Raw genomic sequence first — 16,289 nt, forward strand, 5'->3', positions numbered from 1 at the left:
TGCCCCAAAATCAACTGAAAGTGACCCCAAAATCACATAAGGGATTGTATCCAAAATCCACAGCAGTTTATTGAGCCCTAATAACTCATTCCAATGCAATTTCTGCAGAAAATGATCAATGGTAAACTGTGATGATGTTTGACATTATTATATCGGTCCAAGTACTGAATTCAAGGCCTTGTCAAAGAACATTAGATTTTATTAACATCTTAGCTCAAAATTGGTTCAAAAGAACACACTCAAATGTTCACGCTCAGCTCGGCAGATCTGGTGGGTTATGGTGTAATCAGACATCATTTCTCAAGATGATTGAAACAAGGAAACCCATGCCTCCTCCGGCAAAAGCCGAGGGACGATTAATTACTCAAAGGAAATTATTTGAAGGTTAGCTGCTAAGACTCGATTCAAAACAGGATTTTTCCACATTGGGTGATCCGAGAATGCGGACAGGAACAAGTGTGGAGAGAAACGGACAATCAAAGACAGGAACTGAGCTTTTATGTAAGGACTGTGATTGTGTTACAGATTAGTTCCAGGTGAGGCAACCCCAGACAGACGTCCGATGGTTTTGAACAGAAAGACGAAGCGATAAATTGATAAGTTTCAGTGCCAATGAGAATAGATCGGGCGCCTGTCGCTGTTAATGGCAGCCAATTAGTTAACGTCTTTTGTCGTTTCTTTTACAGACGAGCTTTTGCCTGACTGAAAGTGGAAGAGGAGAAAGTAATTCCACATCCATCCCTGGTCGATCAACAAAAACGTGAGAGGTAAGAGTCACATTTACATCCTGTACACAAGCAGAAAAGCACTTTAGTAGGACTCGAAGCTTATGAGGGTCCTCAAATGTGGCGTGCAACACATGAAGCATGTATGACATCACCCAGTCCCTCAGGAACAATGTATTACATCCACAATGGTGCTACACTATGAGGGAGGAAGAAATATGTTGCCTGGGAGAAAAACAACCTTGGAAGTTGATCAATAAATTATTTTTGTCGTAGTACTTACAGTGCGAGTAAAAGATAATATAGTTGAGCTTTTTTTTTGCTCGTCATTTTTAAATTAAGACAGGGTACAACTTCATGACCGCCGTTCCCTCATATTAACCAACAGTGACACTGCCATGTCTGAACGAATCAGAAAGCAGACATGAAGAAGAATTTGGTTTTAAACAAAACAAAGTTTAACAACATTTAACAGTTAGCCATTAAGGTCAGATCGCTGTGAATTTTAATCTTCACAACAAGCCGCAACAGTCGACTTTTTATTTTTGATCGATACGATTGTACTCAGTAGAAGGAAATAGGAAAACAAAGCAATGTTCTTATGATTTTGCCAGGACAAAAACAATTAGGGTCAGAGAGAAAAGCAAAGGAGAAAGTGCAGGCGGACTCGTACGGAGGTCCCGGGGGGTTTCTAACTCATAAATCCTGAGCACATATTTAATCCCGTCTGAGGACAAGCCCACTGAGAGTTAAAGGATGTACACATATTACTCACCTATCCATTTCTGGATGTGCTGCTGGAGGGCCTAACCCTCAGGCCCAAGCCCCCCAGCCCCCCAAACGCCCAAAGTCAACTCCCACAGCTGCCCCCCTCCATCCAGACGGCAGGCGCTACGTGCTATCGGAAAATCAGAGCAGGAATGTGACTCTTGACAGACGCATCTCTCAGGACCGCCGCCTGAATATGTTCCCAATTAGCTGCATCTGATAAAGCGTGAGTGCAAGTGAAACCCAAGGCGGGCGTGATCAATAGTTCTTGACTCATTTGGTCCGACGCGCTTGACACTGACAGCCCGCCGCGTGATGAATGGTCGCGGCGCTGTAGATCATTATCTGACCGCATCTTCCTTGGTAGGTGTCGCTGAAGTCTCCTGTCGTGGCTCCTCGCCTTCGGGTCCTTTTTAATCAATCCTTTTCTCCAGATGACAGTTATGAACGAAGCACTTATTTGCTCATATTTCGCGCTACGGTGCAGTGATTCGCAACTCAACGCCCCTTCCAATATGGCAACCACATAGACCTCATAGGTTTTGTGGATGCTTTGATGGTGATGGGTGCTCAGCCATCGAAAGTTGTTTGGTTTGGTTTTTAAACACGTGTCGGCAACTCTGCGAAAAGGCCACGTGGGGGAGGGGGAGTTCCCGTGTTGTCCACATCAATCACCACACCAATATTTGTGCATATAAGGTTGCGCTTAATTTCTTCACCTTACTGTCTACAAGTAGAGTTCCAGAGCTTGTTAAGTGAATTTAGCTCATTGGCTGCAATTGATGAATCTGCGCTACTTTCACAATGAAGATTTTCCGGCAAATTATGGAAGTATCATGAAATATGACATGCATTAGAAGCTTGCTTTTATCCTACATTATTGAACTTTTCAGTTTCAACACTAGAAAACATCAAAAACCTGAAAACATTTGTGTAGAGTGCCAATATTTTCTTCTGTATAAATAATCCCATGTGATAAAAATAAAGAAGCTGGCATTGATAGTAATGGATGGACATGAAGTTCATTTTGACAGGGAAGGTTAGCATTGAAAGATCATCTTTTTCTGACATTGACGGCATTAGACATCCAATCCAATTTGACTGGGGTGCTGGTATTGATCAGTAAACGTTATTAGACCTCACAGCCAAAATGTATGACATCTATCACTGTGTCATTGAGTTAAACCCGACCTTTTTTTAACCGGTTTGAATTCTATGTTTACAAAGAAAGTCAAAGTATTTTAAGACGGCCCTTTCAATCTGATTTTTCTAAAATAAAATAAAAAAATTGGACACATAAATACTAACCATTTATAACACTGAAACTATAATAACCCCACCTATTGTTCAAACTGCTTTAATCATATTTCATAAATTACCTCCTTGGCTGCCTTTGACAGCAATAGACCTCTTTATAAAGACTGGTTTAAATTCACATCTAAAAGATGGTGATGAGCTTGCAGTCTATCATTTTCAATAACAATAAGAGTTAAAAATTTAGTTTCTAAATATATTATACATGTGTGAAGATGATTGCTGAGAATGCGGTGAATGTAAACTCGACCTCTATATCCATTTTTGGTGGCATTTATTTTCATGGTGTCCCATGAGATATTTTTTTCTAATGCAAATCATGTGCCAATACTACATATAAGATTGGGAAGCATAATGTGCTGCTGCCCCTCCCACGCCATCTGCTGGCTGATAATACAAATTGTACTTTGCTTCACTATCGTCAACTTAAAATGCAACCCATGAGTTTGTACATACAGCATAGTACTGTACATTTGTGCCCAATTAATTAAACATTAAAAAACGTCCAATCCAATCATTGACTAGCAGCCCTCCGATGCTTTTGGATTGGATGTCCGCGTCAGTGGCACTGAAAGTGGATCATTGTCTGCCAACCCTCCCTGTTCAAGTGAAATTCACGTTGGGTGTCCCCAATGGTAGTGAAATGGTTAAACCTACCCAATGCATTTAGTACAAATGTCTCACTGAACTCGATAGCCGGTCATCTAAGTCCATTAGTGACCCTTTGTGGCCAAACTGGTCATTACACGGCTGTCACCAAAATACAAAACGTTGTCAATGCATCTTTTGAGTCTATTCCATTCCAAAAGACAAAATGTGTTCGCCTTTTCTAAGCCTAAGCCTAAAACAATACAATTTTCATATTATATACTCTGATGCCATAGCTTTGGTTACCTCAAATACTATTTAGGAGCCTTATTTTCATCATCTTGTAAAAAGCGACAGTTCAAAATCTCTACGATTGGTGATTGTGAATAAAAGTGAGACAACTAATGTGGGAAAACTCATCCTTGTTAACTCATTGGCGACGCTTCACAATGTTAGACGACCCATATCCTCATTGTTTTTTACATTTACAACGCAGCAATTTTGGCATACTACCGATCAAAATGACCCAAGTCCAATCCAATGCTTGCATTGTTTGGAGAACAACTAGTGCACTTGAGAGTTCTATTTGCCTTATCAATTCTAATAGTTTTGCACGTGTGAGTCCTGAGTTAAAGAGCTGCCCGTCCTTGTGCAGAGATGATGATCCAGATGACGATCTTCCAACGAACATTGGATTATTTTATATCAAAAAGTGTCTGAGATGCTGAGAAATGACTGATTGTCTCTTTGCGAAAGCAGGGGCCTCTATACCATACTGCTATTGTTAAGTTTGGTCCACTCAAAAATGTCCTGCTCACAAACAATATCCGAGTTGATGAGCAAGTAGCGGTCGCCGACGCAGAAGTGCTTCTGGCAGGCGGCGCACTTGAAGCATTCCAAGTGATACACCTTGTCCCGCACGCGCATGGTCATCTCGAACGCTCGGATCCTCTTCTCACAGGATGCGCAGAGGCCATCCTGACCGAAAAGCCTTTGGGGAGGAAAGAGAGTTGTCAAACTCAACATACCGATATCTTTTCCTATTAAAATGAACAGAATTCACGTTTATACATTTTTTAAATATGGCTTTCCGAAATTGTCCTAAATATCTAAATGAGGTCGATATTGAGCGATAGTTTTCATTTTGATCGAATTGATTGGATCGTTGCTTAAGCAATCGATGAATTGAAACAGATCATTGAATCATTAAATTCATTTTCTGAACCGCACAAGGGTTGCAGGGGTGTTGGAGCCTATCCCGGCTGACTTCGGGCACAAGGCATGGGACACCCTGAATAGGTGGCCAGCCAATCGCAGGGCACGAGGATACAGACAACCATTCATGCTTAAATTCAGACGTAGGGGCAATTTAGAGTGTCCAATCAGCCTACCACGCATGATTTTAGAATATGGGAGGAAACCGCAGTACCCGGAAAAACCCGGGTAGAAGTAGAAAGATGCAAAATCCACACAAGTGGACTGACCTGGATTCGAACCCAGGACCCTAGAACTGTGAGGCCGACACACTAACCACTCTTCTGCTGTATCATTATGCCTTTGGGATTTATTTTAATGACCTAAAAATGTTGGCACAATAAATGGGGTGATTTTAAAACAAAATGTTCCAATCCTTAGGGATTGTGTGCCTTAGAATCATTTCACTAACTTTTAATGAAAATGTTCAACTAAACAATGATGAGCTGGGAAGATGGCATCCTTTAAAGCAGACTGACCTTAAGTAGTCTCTTCGACACAGTTTCCTTCCCAGCTTGTAATAAAGCCGGCGACCGACTTCCCCGAGGCGACAGCCGCACAAGTCGCAGCTGAGGCAATCCTCGTGCCAGTACTGCTCGATGGCCTTCAGGAAAAAGCGGTCGCCGATGCTCTGCTGGCAGCCGCCGCATGTGAGCAGAGACGGAGGCATCTGCAGCACTTCGTCCACTGGCTCCCTGCACAAGGCAAAGGTAACACACTAAAGTCATAGAGTGCTTGGGATCGATCATTTTAGCCGCTTTGCTATCATAAAACATAACACAATACAGTACTGTAGATTGTTGATCACTTGTATCTATCCGTGTTCTTGCATTTCTAAGAACCTTCCAAAAAACCCACTCACAAAATAATTGCCATTTTTCTTGGGTTGCCAAACACGCTGCCCTTCAAGTTTTTAAATCACTTTTTTATGCTTTCATTATTGTTCACAAAGTAGTGAACCTGATGGCAGGATTATCGTTTTTTTTTTAAAGTCTTTTACAGCAGCCGTCCCCAACCTCTTTCTTACCCAAGACAGGTAAAGCTCTTCCTATTTTCTCATGGATGGGCAAAATAAGTCCCAAGCATAATAGCAATTATTTATTATTGTTTTTAAAAAAAATCTCATTTCAAGTAGGAGGGCAAGATTGAAAACATTAATATGTACGTATTTCTCTGACGGACCGGCATTAGATGGCTAGCGGACCGGTACCAGGCCAAGGACCTGTGGTTGGGGACCATTGCTTTACAGGCTCCTTTCCCAGCTGTTGGGAAAATGTTTTGGAATCAGATTCAAAAGAATAGAATATTTGAAATAAAATAGAGTGCAGATGGAGTTGTCAACGTTACAAAGACCGTTTGAATAGTATCTATGTTTAGGTGTAGTATGTATAAAACTGGGCAGCAATTGAAAAAATATTTGTTTAAATTTTGTTTGTTGTAGTTTGGAATTCAAAACTGATATCAGTGTTTCACGGCAAGTTTTTTTTCTCAACAAATTTCCTACGTATGTGGATATTAGTACTACATATATACTACGTTTTTTTTCAAACGCAGTTCAATTCAATTCAATTCAATTTATTGGCGAAAGAAAAGCACAAAGGCTAAGGGCCATGTAACGAAGTTATATCAGAAAATACTGACGTGCCTCTTTCAATTTACTATATTATATATGAACATCAAATATGTAAAGAATATTGTTTTCATGTTTTTAAAGGGAACAGAGATCTATAGTAGTTTACAAATTTGAGGTGATGGAGGGAAAAACTACGATCAGTTTTGCCTTCTCCACCAGAGAATTGGTTTGATTTTTTTATATATTAGACCTAAAACAACCAAAATGGTATAGACCATAATTAAGTAGCCTCTTAGATCTAGGTTTAATTTAACACTTGACATTTTCCACAGCTGTTTCAAAAAATGTAATGGGAAAATTATCTGGGCCATTCACAGAAAACAATCAGTCGACTTTTTCTGGATTGTGGAGAATGTTATTGTTGTGGGAGAACCCAGGTAAACTACATTTATCTTAATATTTCCCTCTGTTTATTGCGAATTGTATTTCTGCACCCCCTTAAACAGCTCTCCAAATAGAATCCAACGCACCGCTCGGTAATATTTCCCTTTAAACGACGCTCATCTTGAACTATATTCCACTCACTCGTTGGCTTCCAGTGTTTTCCTCTCGATGGTGGACGACATTCCTCTAGAAATGACGATACGTATATCCTCCTGCGGGTGTGTTAGGGGGGCGGCGGCACCTGCTCCCCCCAGTCTCACGAGGGTCTCCTCACGCTGGAGTTTTAGGGGGTGACTGGCATCATTTTTTCCTGCGCGTCTCTGTCCCGCTCCAGTCGCAACTTGGATGGAGCGTCCATCGTGTTTATATAGTGGACGGGGGGGCTGGGTGGGCAACGTTCGAAGCACCCCCGCCTCGCCTCGATTCTGCCGCTTCCTGCTCACGACCGTGTGACAATGGCAGGAAATGAGCCTTAAAGCGGCGGTTCGAGGTAGATCTGCGACGTGAGTCGTGACTGACACTAATGAGCCCCCCTATCTGTGCCAAAGTGTGCGTGTGCGTGCGTGCGTGCGTGCGTGCTTTCGCTAATTACATTTCCCTGCGAACTTTGGGTAATGACACGTGAAAATGAGTCTCGCACCGATATCATTTTTTTGGCCCCTGATACTCATTCCAACACCAGCCTTTGGGTTGTTAGCCGATATACTACCATTTTTTATATGTACGTATATTTTTCCCCTTTTCATAAGGATTTACTGCACACCAACTTGAATGTTAAGTACAGTAATCCCTCGAATTTCGCGGATAATGTAGACCAGATAAATTAAAAAAACGCAAAGTAGGATCACCCATATTATTACTATCATACGACGTTTCGCACCTATACAAAAATACAAGTACGCAAGTACAATTATCGAGAAGTGTATTTATCAAATATTACTTATAAGTATATGAAAAACTGTATTCTATTACAATGTATTGGCAGCCATTTACGTCGATGCACACCCGATTTTAGATAGACTGCCAATTTTAATTTTCTTTTGATGTGATTTTCTACATTGTTTACTTATTTATTGAGTATTTATATGTTTAAAGAACACATTTTTGCAATGTAGACAATGGAGAGTGTGGAGTTTCTTGCTGCCCCAAGAGAAAATAGTGATGCCAATATTGAGGTGGAACGGTGCCCCCCTCCCGCTTAAAATGGATGGGATGTCTACTAGTGTTAAACATCCCAATTTTGCAATGTTGTGGCCTCTGTTAAAACAACAGAGTGACTGCCATATCTTCACTGTTGTTGTCCAAGCTGCTAGTTGCTCCTATCTGCTGCCAACACACTACTCGGGGTCCCTCCAGGAGGGAGGGGCACACACTGCAGTTTGACTGGTCCAGCAGATAAAGCACCTCGAACCGGCAGTCAGCCAGAGTCAGCTGCAATGTTGGCAGAATTCATATCCTTAGGCTTGACAGTTGTTGGACTACATACAGTCACTTAATAGACATTTAGATCTAGCACGGAACGCCCAGTGACAAGGTTGCACAAGTAGAGCTACGTAAACAGAGATAAAAGTGCACTCGTTGATAAAAATAAGTACAATAGGTAACCAACTTTTAGGAGGTCATGTTGTTCATGTTCATTCAAGAGCGCTAAGAGTTGTTCAGGTTTATTCAATGAGAAGTGACATTTCCTGCTTCACCAAGAGCCAGAACAATTGCAGCGAAACGTGTTCTAAAACCTCCAAGTCAAGGTTCGAGGTGGCTGCAGAAATGAAACAGAAACTTCACTTGCACTCACAGTCAGCATTACCCCTGAAAAGAAAACACCGGGTGGAACGTTGCAATCAAAAGGCTGTGCAGGCCATGTAACCGTTTCCTGTATTTGGGCAAAACAGAAGGAAAGGACTCTTGCAACATACCTACTTTGGAGACCTCAAATATTTTGGTTTGTTTGCAAATGTGGATTCTTGTAAGATATCATTTATACAATGTTTTTTTCACTGACATATTTCAATACTGAAACATGAAATATACTTTATTTCTCTAAAATACAGAGAGGCTATCTTTCATGATATTTTGTCTGCACAATATCTGGCCAGGGCGGCCCGGCAGCTGAGTGGTTAGCGCGTCGGCCTCACAGTGGGGGACCTGGATTCAAATCCAGGTTGGTCCACCTGTGTGGAGTTTGCATGTTTTCCCGGGCCTGCGTGGGTTTTCTCCAGGTACTCCGGTTTCCTCCTACATTCTAAAGACTTGCGTGTGTGTGAGCGTGAATGGTTGTTTGTCTCTTTGTGCCCTGCGATTGGCTGGCCACCAATTCAGGGCGCCCCCCGCCTCTGGCCTGAAGTCAGCTGGGATAGGCTCCAGCACCCCCTGTGGCCCTATTGAGGATAAAGCGCTTCAGAAAATGAGATGAGAATATCTGGCCAATAGCTTCAAGTTTGAATTTGGGATTTTTGGAGCCACGCGAGAAAAAAACTTCCTCTTCCAATTCGTAATGTGGAACAACGTAAACTAGTGTGCAATGTTGCTCAGTTAATAAACTGCGGCATAAACGTGTAGTAGTATATGTTTGGTCAACCACACACAGCCCATCAAAGCTAATGATTGTGCATCTTTCCTCCTGAAAGCAGAAGGGGGAATGCCTGACTAAATCGACAATAAGAATAATGGGTGTCCTGTTAGTGAAAATATTCTTAATTTGTGTAACCGTTTTGATAGCAAATAAGTGTAATTCTACTTTAAACATGATCAGTATGGCAGTTTAAAAAATATGTTTTTATTTTTATTTGAACAGGCAAACATTGGACAGCACAAAAGTGGCATTCGACTTGATAAAGCGTTTCTCCCTCTTTCCAGCCGTCTCAGTTGTCGGTGAGGCCGGCGGGGCGGATCCCACAAGCAGTCGAAAAAGAAACTAAAGCAACAAAGAACTGTAACAACTTGACCGTACTGTACATTTCGCCACAAAGTTCCCCGGTGGACATATATAATAAATAATCAAGGTGGGTAAAATGGCGAAGTGTGGGAGGCTTCCGACCGGCTGCTAAGCTAAGACGCACCGCGAGGCGTTAGCTATGCTAACGGGAGTGCGGACATTTTAGCAAACCTCACAGATCACCGGGCAACTCTCCACAGTGGATCAGAGATCCGATTGAACCCATTTATCGGTGTCTCGTATTAAAAGCGAGAATAAACCTGATCTGCAATAGTTAATGCATCTTCCTTGCTACATGACGCATTTCAGGATTAAAAAGGGTAACTAACGGTGGCTTGAGTTCATAGGCTACTGGGTTAAATTGATCACAGCGATTGTCGGGAATTGTATAATTTAAGGCAACAGATGAACACAAAGCCTTTCATGGCATCCACTCATCATCAATATATCAAGTTTTTGTCGATCCAATCCTTACTACCATGTAACAGTATTATTAGTATTTTCAATATGACAATCCCAAATTTGCTACTTGTACTTTTCGGACGACTATTTGATTGACATGTCCTAACGCAGTGTTTGGCATCTTTCAATTTGGACCTTTCTGCACAGGGTGACTCAAAACTTTTATTCCCTAGTTTAAGACGTCTAAACTTGATTTTTCAGATGCCCTCCGCGATGAATGCCAACGGGACGGCGCAGTCCGCCAGCCCAGATGTGGGATCCGCTCCAGGCGTAGTGATCGGAAACACTCTCAGCGGGCCGTCTGAAGTTCTGAAGCAAGTGCTCCAAGTCATTGATAAGAAAGCACGCAACATGGAGAAGAAAAAGGTAGAGAGCAGACATGTATTCTAATACTAGAGGTAGCGTTATCAAGTAGGTATTCATGTTATTACATGTACTACCATTTACATGGCTTCAGCAACATCTTGCTTTTTTGTGTTCATCTGCACCTTGCATCTTTTCTTCCGTTCTTAAAATTCAAACTTCAAGACTTTCTTCTTTTCCTTCTGCCCTCTTCCAATCCCTACACCATGATAATTATGATAATTCAACGTCCAATCAGATTCTCACAATTTACGACACTCGTCAATGGGAAAATATGGTCTCTTGTTGCGACAGAAATTTCAGTATAAGAAAGGCAAAAATACAGTTGCCGCTCCCAGAGTTGACTGAATGTAAATACACCTGTAGCTGCTCTGCTATTGGCTATCGCCTCACATCATTCTGGCAGCCCATTGGCTAGTTGAAGAGAAGAAGGCCGCTGTTATTCCATGAAGTTTTGGAATGTGTTGAAAAGTATCAAGCAAAACATATCTCCCATTACAAACCAGGGTTGCTTCCTAGTAACTGTTAAATAAAATGTAACACTCTCTCTCTCACAGAGCAAACTGGATGATTACCAAGTGCGAAAGGATAAAGGCGAGCCCCTTAACCAAGATCAGCTGGTAAGAACACAAGTCCCCATATGTAGTACATTATACTAGTAACAATTTGACAAGTGGCCACCAACTTGTGGAATGTAAAACATTAACTGAGTATCACATATGCTTCTGGAGCAGTGGCACGCAAATCTTTTTTAACCACAACTCTGTTAAATGTAGGCATTATTTCTACAAAGCCTGCCATTAAACGTATAACAGGAAAAACACAGCAACTGGTTTGTGCGCAAATTTTTGGATTGATGTATCCCATCACCGAGAGTCAAGACGTAACAGGAGGCACGGGCCAATGTTTTTCCAAAGTAAAACACCAAATTAGCATTCGAACAAAAATTATACACCATTTCATTTGTGTGAACTGGTAGCGTATACCTAGTATCTTTGGATTTGAAATGTTGTCACTGCTGGTAATTGCAAAACTGACTCATTTTTCTACGTTGTCACTTCAGGAGGCCCTTTGCAAATACCAGGAAGTTGTTAACAACCTGGAGTTTGCCCGCGAGTTGCAGAAGACATTCGTTGCGCTTGGTCAAGATGTAAGAATGGCATGTTTGATTTGAGGGTTGTAATCTCATTTTTATTCCACCATTGCCACCAATGAGTTCATCTGAATGGTTCTTTTGAATTGATGATTAACAGATTCAGAAGGCGGTTAAAAAGTCTACCCGGCGAGAGCAGCTCCAACGGGAGGAGGCTGAGCAGAGGAGGCTGAAGAAGGTTTTGGAGCTGCAGTTCCTCTTGGACCGACTGGGGGACGAGACTGTGCGACAGGACCTAAAGCAGGGACTCGGGGGCTCAGTGCCACTCACAGATGTGGATCTGACTACTTTCGATGAGTTTTACAAGTTGGTGGGCCCAGACCGTGACCAAAAAATCAGGTTGCTAAAGAGCATTTTTATTTTTTTTACTGTCTCTCTTGAAGATAACTTACTCTTAACTTTTCAGATTGGTTGACCAGTATGAAGAAGCATCAGTGTATCTTTGGGACCTGCTGGAAGGAAAAGATAAGGCTGTGGTTGGAACAACATGTGAGTCTTTACAAGAAAGTGTTTTTCAGCACTATTAGTCATAATAAATCATCCATCTCATCATTAATATCAGTCCAATTTTTTTTTTTTGACAACACACACAAAATAGATTTTTTTTAACCGAACATTGAATATAATCTGTACTTTTGCGTTATTTGCTGAATGTTTTGAATGCGCAATGAAGAGGGGGGTGAAAAAGACAAATAAATTGCACTGGAACATAATTTGCGATTTTGGGGGGCATTTTTTTTACTGAAACCAAGAACTAAGACGTAAACAAACGTAAGAATGGGAAACAAGAGGCTGTTTACAAATTACCTCCATGTGGTGTTCCTTCGCTGACCTGAGGTGACGGGCAAACTTATCGTTAAAAATATTGGAAGTTTGGAAAAGGGATAATGACATTGAGTTTTTTTGGGGCCTGCAACAATTCCCCATTGTATTGCAGCTTATGTGGTCTTATTGGCTTGCTGAACCGGGCTGAAATGTACCGGTGCGGTCGAATCAGACCAGCTGCTGCTTGTAATTGGATATTCAAATAATCTATTCATGATCATCTCTTTGCTATCTGAGGAACACTTTGGATTTATCAGCTGTCACTCAAAACATCCTTTGGCTCACCTTGGAACCCTGCTGTTTTTTTCTGTTTAGACAAGGCACTGAAAGAGAAGTTGGATCAGCTTTTGCTGAGCGGCTACTTCGACCAGTTGCCAACTCACCAAAATGGAGTGTGTGAGGAAGAGCATGAGGATGGAGAGGGGCGGGCTGGTGAGGAAGCGGAAGTTGAAGTGCCGGCGGCGACTTCAGTTACAGAAACGGTGGCTGAATCGTCAGAAGCTGAAGAGCAGCCTGTTGACGGAGGTGAGTTCTGAAGCCGTGCGAGTAGACGTGGGTAAGACTTAAGTCTAAAGTGGTGGCTGCACACTGATAATTCTTCACCTTTCGTAGAAACTGAAATTATTGAAGAGTTTGTGGAACCCATAGCTGTCGAAACAAAAGAGGTTTGTAGTTGGTCAATCTTGCCAATGAAGTTTTAAACAAATAACTGTACCACAGATCTTTTTTTCTTGCTTGCTTTCAGTTTGTAAACAGACAGTTCATTCCTGATAGCGCGTACAGCAGCAGTGAGCAGGAGCAAGCGGGCGAGTGGACCACAGAAACCGAGGTGCGTTACGCTACCTTTTGACTCACTGTCATTTTCTTCTATTTTGAACCCAATCAATTCAATTAAAGCCCCTCTAGATTGATTGAATCTGGCTATTCATCTTCTCTCTTTGTACCTCATAGGTGATGGCCGCCATGCAGCAGCCTCCCGTGCAGTCGGCCCCTCCCCCTATTGTCATGGAGAATCACCCAATGACCATGGTGGCCCCTCCGCCGCCACAGCCATCTACCGACCCCATGGCCAGAAGGCAGGTGGTGCAGGACCTCATGGCCCAGATGCAGGGAACTTACAATTTCATGCAGGTGGGGCTGGACTGACTCGCACAAAAGACTATAGGATTCTTATGGGAAATAAATTGACGGATGGCACATTTGGTCCGGCGTCAGGACTCAATGCTGGAGTTTGACGGACAGCCAATCGACCCCGCTATTGTATCTGCCCAGCCCATGAAGCCTGGTCAGAGCATCAACCTGCCACAGTACATGTGTCCTCCAGGTAACGTAGGAGAAAAGAATGGTGCTTCTAGAGAGGGGTCTTTTTGACTAAGTCTTCCATGTTTTTTTTAAAATTATTATTTTTTTTACTTTTTTTTTATTTGTTTATTTTTATAGTTCAACCCGTCTCACGGCTTTCGCAACCTAACAATGTTCCTGTCCAAGCTGAGCCTGCGCATGTAAGTGTGCATGTTGCTTTTATACCCATCTGTTGTGAACAAGAAAGTTGTGTTGCCAGGTACCCATCGTCCCCCCAGCCCCGGCACCCATGTATCAAAACTCTCATACGCCAGATTCCCGACCAACAGAAACAGTCGATCCCATCCAGGTAAGCGTTTGAGGCTGCCAAGAATTCATAGATGCTAATGATATATTTTTTTAATCCTTTGATTTTAAAAGCTTTTTTGTTAAATGTATATACTGCAAGATTTTTTTAAATACTATTTTTAATAGGATTTTTTTTACATTTTTGAATTAAAAATAAATCCATTTAAGGGAAAACTAAATAATCATTATTACATTTGCAACCAGCCTTGGTCAAAACCGATTTGCCATTTATTGCCGACACTAACCCATGATTTATGACTGTGTGCCAGGCGTCCATATCGTTGGCGTCAGAGCAGCCCCCATCTTCGGCGCCTCTTCCCACTGCCTCGCAGACCCCTGTCTATCAACCTGTTCCCAAAGCTCCTCACAGTGGCGGCATCAACGTCAACGCAGCACCATTCCAGTCGATGCAGACGGTAGGCTCTCTCCTTTTTGTCCCCACGCTACACGACTAGAGACAAACGCATCGTGTCCAGCGGCACGCTAATGCAACGGTGCCTTGGCACTCCCCCTATTTGCGATTTTCAAACTGTTATCGGTAGGTGTTCAAACTCAATGCGCCAGTGCCACCTGTGAGCGAGACGGAGGCCTTGGGCCAGCCCGGCCAGTACCAGAACAGCTTCAACCAGGCCTTCAGCAGTCAGCCTCAGCATCCTGTTGAACCAGCAGAGATGCAGCCGGAACAACTGCAAACTGGTGGGCACCTCTTCCACACCGCTCCGTTACATACGTGCTACTTTTAGAGGCCAAACTCCAGCGGTTTCACCAACTGTTGTTCCCTTCCCACTGTATGGTTTGTCTTCAAATAGTTGGTGCCTTTCATTCCCAAGACCAGTCTGCAGGCCATCAGCAGCCTTCTCAGCAAGGCCCGGGCTACAACAGGCAGCCTCAGTCCTTTTACAATAGCAGAGGGATGTCACGTGGTGGACCCCGCAATGCCAGGGGCATGATCAACGGTTACAGAGGCTCATCCAATGGCTTCAGAGGTGCGCTGACCAAGTTTTTAGGCGTCATTTATCTTCTGATTGACTTTAGAGTCATCATTGTTTGGTAAATGGTAAAGCGCTTTGATGCCATATCAGGATTTACCTAGTGATGACAGTAGGTAAAGGAGCAACGTGGGTTCAGGGTCTTGCTCAGGGATACTTAGATGAGGTCACCAGGCCTGGGGAATCTAACCCACAACCTCTGGGTTGGGTAATGACTATCTATCACTGATTTCCATGCTCAATGTTTGCCTACTGCCAGTCTCAAATGGAGCAGAAGTCCATTTTATTTGGGATGTTTGGGGACTATCTTAAATAATTATGCAACTTGTTTTGTCACATTTTTGTGTGGAATGCATATTTAAAATTAAAAAAAACTTTTTATTATTATACTAGGTGGTTATGACGGTTATCGACCTCCTTTTGCCAACACTCCCAACTCTGGTTATGGACAGACCCAGTTCAACACACCCCGAGATTACTCAAATGGAAATTACCAGAGGGTATGAAACACTTCTTTAAAAGTTTATGTTACTTCTCTCCCCCACCCCAAGTCCTCCTCCCCTCAAATCTTTCTTTTTTGTCTCGTCAATGACTGCTCCAGGATGGTTACCAACAGAACTACAAGCGTGGAACTGGCCAAGGACCTAGAGGCGCTTCAAGAGGCAACACTCAGCCAATGAGATCCTGAAAGGCCTCTCCGAATAACTGAATATAAGTGCACCACACTGAAAATTCCAAATTCATAAATTCATTTCCCCATATTCACTCTTGCTCTCGTTACTATCTATGTTCATCGGTAGTATTGTTCCTATCTTCTCCCATCAAAGCAACAATTGCTTTGCTATGGGATAGAACAGAATCATTTAGTCTGGAAAAGAGCAAAGCTGTAAATGCAATCAGTGTTTTACAGAGGCCATGTGTTAACAATATTCCTGGAAACTTGAAAGATTTCATAAGTTATTTTTTTTTATTAAAATGCACCTGCCATTGCTGGTCCAACCATGAGAGTTGATTCCCATCTCAGTTCTTGTCATTTTGGTTTTGGAGGGAAAAAAAGTTTTTATTTTCAACAAAGCTCCCCTTCCTTGTTTGTAAACTGATGTTGCTCAACGGGTTTCAATAAAGTTGTGTTGCATACCCAAGATTCAGCTTTGTCTTGATGACTTTGTTAAATTATGCACATTAAAGTATGTTTTATGATTCAATTTGGGTTATGAAATTTGATCTTTTAATTTTAGATGAAGAA

At 42.3% G+C, this 16,289-nt stretch overlaps 2 protein-coding genes across 2 annotated transcripts; one reads left to right on the plus strand and one right to left on the minus strand.

Moving 5' to 3' along the window:
• Positions 1–3,800: 3,800 nt before the first annotated feature.
• On the minus strand, positions 3,801–7,154 carry lmo2 (LIM domain only 2 (rhombotin-like 1)). The gene is made up of 3 exons (XM_077595386.1): positions 6,808–7,154; positions 5,129–5,344; positions 3,801–4,386 (listed from the first exon to the last, which is right to left on the minus strand). Exons 1-3 carry the CDS (start codon positions 6,846–6,848, stop codon positions 4,161–4,163), a joined length of 483 nt encoding a protein of 160 aa, XP_077451512.1. The 5' UTR covers positions 6,849–7,154; the 3' UTR covers positions 3,801–4,160.
• A 2,249-nt stretch (positions 7,155–9,403) lies between these two features.
• On the plus strand, positions 9,404–16,185 carry caprin1b (cell cycle associated protein 1b). Its single transcript, XM_077595384.1, has 18 exons — positions 9,404–9,668; positions 10,265–10,429; positions 10,984–11,046; positions 11,490–11,576; positions 11,680–11,918; positions 11,986–12,068; positions 12,720–12,929; positions 13,017–13,069; positions 13,150–13,233; positions 13,356–13,535; positions 13,620–13,728; positions 13,845–13,906; positions 13,966–14,055; positions 14,324–14,470; positions 14,597–14,750; positions 14,864–15,040; positions 15,437–15,543; positions 15,645–16,185. The coding sequence occupies exons 2-18, from the start codon at positions 10,265–10,267 to the stop codon at positions 15,729–15,731; spliced, it is 2,097 nt and encodes a 698-aa protein (XP_077451510.1). The 5' UTR covers positions 9,404–9,668; the 3' UTR covers positions 15,732–16,185.
• Positions 16,186–16,289: the final 104 nt, after the last annotated feature.

Source organism: Stigmatopora argus, chromosome 3, assembly GCF_051989625.1.
Source record: "Stigmatopora argus isolate UIUO_Sarg chromosome 3, RoL_Sarg_1.0, whole genome shotgun sequence".
Classification (NCBI taxonomy): Eukaryota; Metazoa; Chordata; class Actinopteri; order Syngnathiformes; family Syngnathidae; genus Stigmatopora; species Stigmatopora argus.